The sequence below is a fragment of the Otolemur garnettii genome, unplaced genomic scaffold, assembly GCF_000181295.1.
Source record: "Otolemur garnettii isolate 467f Iridium unplaced genomic scaffold, OtoGar3 scaffold00125, whole genome shotgun sequence".
Lineage (NCBI taxonomy): Eukaryota > Metazoa > Chordata > Mammalia > Primates > Galagidae > Otolemur > Otolemur garnettii.
Window position 1 is genome coordinate 448,383 of NW_003852520.1, and position 4,261 is coordinate 452,643.

At 39.8% G+C, this 4,261-nt stretch overlaps 1 protein-coding gene across 1 annotated transcript in view; it reads right to left on the reverse strand.

Moving 5' to 3' along the window:
* Positions 1–455: 455 nt before the first annotated feature.
* The window catches only part of CCT2 (chaperonin containing TCP1 subunit 2), a 20,666-nt gene continuing 16,860 nt past the window's right edge, over positions 456–4,261 (reverse strand). Inside the window, exon 16 of the mRNA XM_003797814.3 lies at positions 456–733. Within this exon, the coding sequence (XP_003797862.1) occupies positions 703–733 (31 nt within the window). The 3' untranslated portion in view covers positions 456–702. The remainder of the gene's footprint in view (positions 734–4,261) is intronic.

Consider the following 4,261-nt stretch of genomic DNA (forward strand, 5'->3'; position numbering starts at 1 on the left):
GGCTGGATTCCAACCCACCAGCTCAGGTGTATGTGGCTGGCACCTTAGCCACTTGAGCCACAGGTGCCAAGCCATTGTGACCAATATTTAAAATATGACTTTTTCTAACTTGAAGTAACAGAAACCATCATAATTTTTTCCAATGTAAACAATAGCACTTAGAAACAAAACTAAAGGAGTGCTACAGTTTATGCTACTTTCACTACACAAAATAAATGGGTAGTAAAAATTATACAATGATTGAGTATACTTACATCCCAGCAAACCAACCAAAAAAAAGATTAATGTATAGTGTACTTACTACATTCAAGTTGAGCTTGTTAATCAAGATGATCATTCCATAAATGTGTGAGAACAATCACTAATTAGAGTGGAACAACTGTATATTGAAAATAATCATTAACCTCCCTTAAGTAGGGTTCCAACAGGATACACATAAATCAGCATGGTATAACTAATTGTTCAAACTTTTATTTTAATGCACAGCATGAAAAATTAACTTTGTAATCAGCTGAATCATATGGAAAGTGACACAGCAAATAAATTAGACCCAGGTTTAAAGAGAAGGTCAGCTAAATGGAAACTTAAGGATATAACGGGCATATAGATAAACACAGATTCCACAGTCGTCTTTAAGAGGCTGAAGTCTTTCAAATACAACTTTGCTATGAACTGGTCCAAAGATCAACAGCACAGGAATGCTTAACAGGGGTGGTGATCAGGGACACGTTTCCTGTAAGGACAAACATACATTTAAGAAAAAATGTCAAAAATGAAAAATAGAAGGCATGATTTTAGCCAAAGTTTTATACTATATACAAATACAAATTAGGTTAGAATCCGAATTTATTAAAATAATTATAATCCTGCCATGGTTTGAATGTCTCTAAAACTCATGTTGAAAAACATTTTTTTCTGAGACAGTCTTACTTTGTTGCCCTTGGCAGAGTGCCATGGCATCACAGCTCACAACAACATCCAACTCTTGGGTTGAAGTGATTCTCTTGTCTCAGCCTCCAGAGTAGCTGAACTACAGGCGCCTACTACAAAGCCTGGCTATTTTAGAGATGGGGTCTCGCTCTGGCTCAGGCTGGCCTTGAACTCCTGAGCTCAGGCAATCCACCCACGTCAGCCTCCCAGAGTGCTCATGTTGAAAAACTCACAGTGGTTATGGCACCAGCCACATACACTGAGGGTGGTGGGTTCGAATCTGGCCCAGACCAGCTAAATAACAACAAAAAAAATAGCTGGGCAGTGTGGCTAGCCCCTGCAGTTCCAGCTACTTAGGAGGCTGAAGCAAGAGAATCACTGGAGCCCAAGAGTTTAAGGTTGCTGTGACACCACAGCACTCAGTACTGAGGGTGACACAGTGAGACTCTGTCTCAAAAAAAAAACAAACCAACCAGAAAAACCTTAATCCCCAATATGGCAATATTAAAGAGAGGTAGGTCTTTGAGGGCACAGCACTCACGAATGGATTATTGGGATTATCATGGGATTTGGAAGGAGACAGACCTGAGCCAACAGCTCAGCCCCTTGCCATGCAATGCCCAGCACCACCTCCTGACTCTGCAAGAAGTTTACATTTGTAAGAAGGACCTCGGCAGATGTGGTCCCTCAACCTTGAACTTCACAGCCTTCACAACAGTAAGAACTTAATTATCTGACTTATAAATTACCCAGTTTCAGATTTTCTATGGAACAGAGAAAGGACTAAGACAAAAGATATTCCTAGGCCAGGCAGTGGCTTATGCCTATAATTCCAACATTCTGGGAGGCCAAAGTAGGTGGGTCCTTTGAGAGCAGGAGTTCAACATCAGCTTGAGTAAGAGTGAGACTCTGTTTCTACTAAAAATAGAAAAACCAGCTGCGCGTTAAGGTGGGTACCTGTAGCCCCAGCTACTCTGGAGGGTGAGGCAGGAGGATTGCTTGAACCAAAGGGTTTAAGGTTGCTATGACCTATGATAACGCTCTAGCCATGGCAACAAGTGAGACTCTGTCTCTAAATAAATACAAAATCATTTTTTTAAAAAAACAGATACCATGTTATTAGTACCAGGACATGAGAAGATCTGTGGAATGTGAAGACCTGCACTTATTGACAGTTATTCAGCAGTTCTCAACTTCTTATCCAACCAACCTACATGACGAAGATGAATTCTCAGAACAGGACTAATTCATGTGTGTTAGGAACTTTCACTAAGTTAATCAATTACTTTTAATCAGAAATTGTAAAGTGACAAAGTTCTAGAGCTTCTAGATGAAAATCATGGCAATGCTATTATTCTTCTAAATAAATAAACAAAAACAACTACCAATGGATACGCTGGAGACTGGACAGGGTAACTGTGTGCCAGTGTTACTCCTCACATCTTTTATTCTCTGTGACCATAAAGTGAAGGGCACACGACACTCTTTTGTGAAGAGGGGATGCAAAGGTACTAGACAAAACTTTTTTACTTAAATGTCTGTTCTAGAAGCAAAGACCCGAGAAACTCTGCTTCTGTAGGCAAGCACAACAGTTAAGAGAAGCAGCTGTAAGGTGTTAGACTCAAACAGGTCTTCTGGAGGTTAATAAGTATAGTATTAAGAAGTTCATAGTAAGTTTGAGAAGGCTGAGTTAAAATTATTTTTCTTTATTGCAAATTACGCAGAATTTCTATTTGCAGTTAACAGCACTGAGTTACTGTGAAGATTTCTCAGGATAAGTGTGGTTATGTGACTTGCCCTTCAAGTCAGAACACTTTATAAAGAGAAAGTAGTTATCTTTTGCCATCATTCTTAAAACCAACAGAAAGCACCACAGTATTCTACTATTCCAAGAAAACTTTAGTCAACTTTTTCCCTTATCTATTTTCAAAATATGAAATGCTTCCCCATTAATCTATCCTCCCAATACCAGGGGCAGAGAATCTATAGATTTCTCAGCCTATACTCTTTGCATTACATCACAGGAGACTTACCTACATAGTTCATCTTTTCTCTCAACATCCAAATCACTACTTCCTCCTCTCCTTCCTCTCACAGTAACCAAACAGCCACTACTCACAGGTAGAGTGCTGCAGGGTTCTGCACACAGCACTCCTTGTGGCTCAACTCATTCAAGGGTATAATTTCCAATGTTTCTGCTTCCCACATGTCCTATGAATGAGCTCCACGTGCTCTTACCTAAAAGAGCACCCCCGGCCCTCTGGGTCTCCACCTCCTCTCAGCTACTTTGTGGACTGTTCCCTCAGCTACATCTCTCCCACGTGAACACCTCCAGTTGTCACATTAGGACTCACACCTCCTATAACTACTTTCCCACCTCTCTGCTCCCATTCACAAGAGTCTCCTGAAAACAGTGGACTATAAACACTTTCTCCGATTCCCCTTTTCTAGTCTCCATGGAAACGACATCAGACTATAGCCCTCTTCAATTCAGACAAGTTAAAACCTCTTGTCAAAATTACCAATGGCTTCTCTAAGCTGCTAAATCTAATTTTTAAGGTAAATTTTTAGTCCTTACCTTACATGGCCTATTATCATTTTAGGTGATCACCCCATGCCCTTAAATACTCTATTCATTTGGCTTCAGATACACACCCCCTTGTTTACCTACTTGAGTGGCACCCCTCCCTTTTAGAATTCTGTATTATGGAAACTGTCAAATGTATATAAAAGCAGAGCAATCATATGAATCTTTACATCCCTATCACACAATTTTAACAGCTGTCCACACGTGGGCATTCTTCCTTAGTGTCCTGTGCTGGTTACTCTGAATCTTCTCATGCTTAGGCGTTCTCTAGCACTAATACTTAAAATCTCTTTCATTCTTTAGCTACAAGATTCAACCAGTCTCCCAGTTTTAAAATACCACATACAGGCTGACAACCCTCAATATTTAACTATAGCTTGAACTTCTCCCCTGTACTATAGACTCAACTATCCAATTGCTTCAAGAAGACACCAGTATGTCCAAAATTGAAATCCCCATTTTCTCTCCTCCTTCCTGCCTACCTTAGAAACTCCGATTTCTCCAGTCAAAAACCTTAATTCATCCTTAATTCTTCTTCCTATCACAGCTTATAACCAACCCTACCAGTTTCACCTTCAAAATATATCCATAATCAATCCCTTCTCACCACCTTCACCATTATTTCCGAGTCCAAGCTACCACACTCTCCCATCTCCCTGAACCCCCACTAAAATTAAAATCAATGGTTCTGGTAACTACTCACAAAAGCAATTAAAAATTACTAGGGAATTTTTTTTTTTTTTT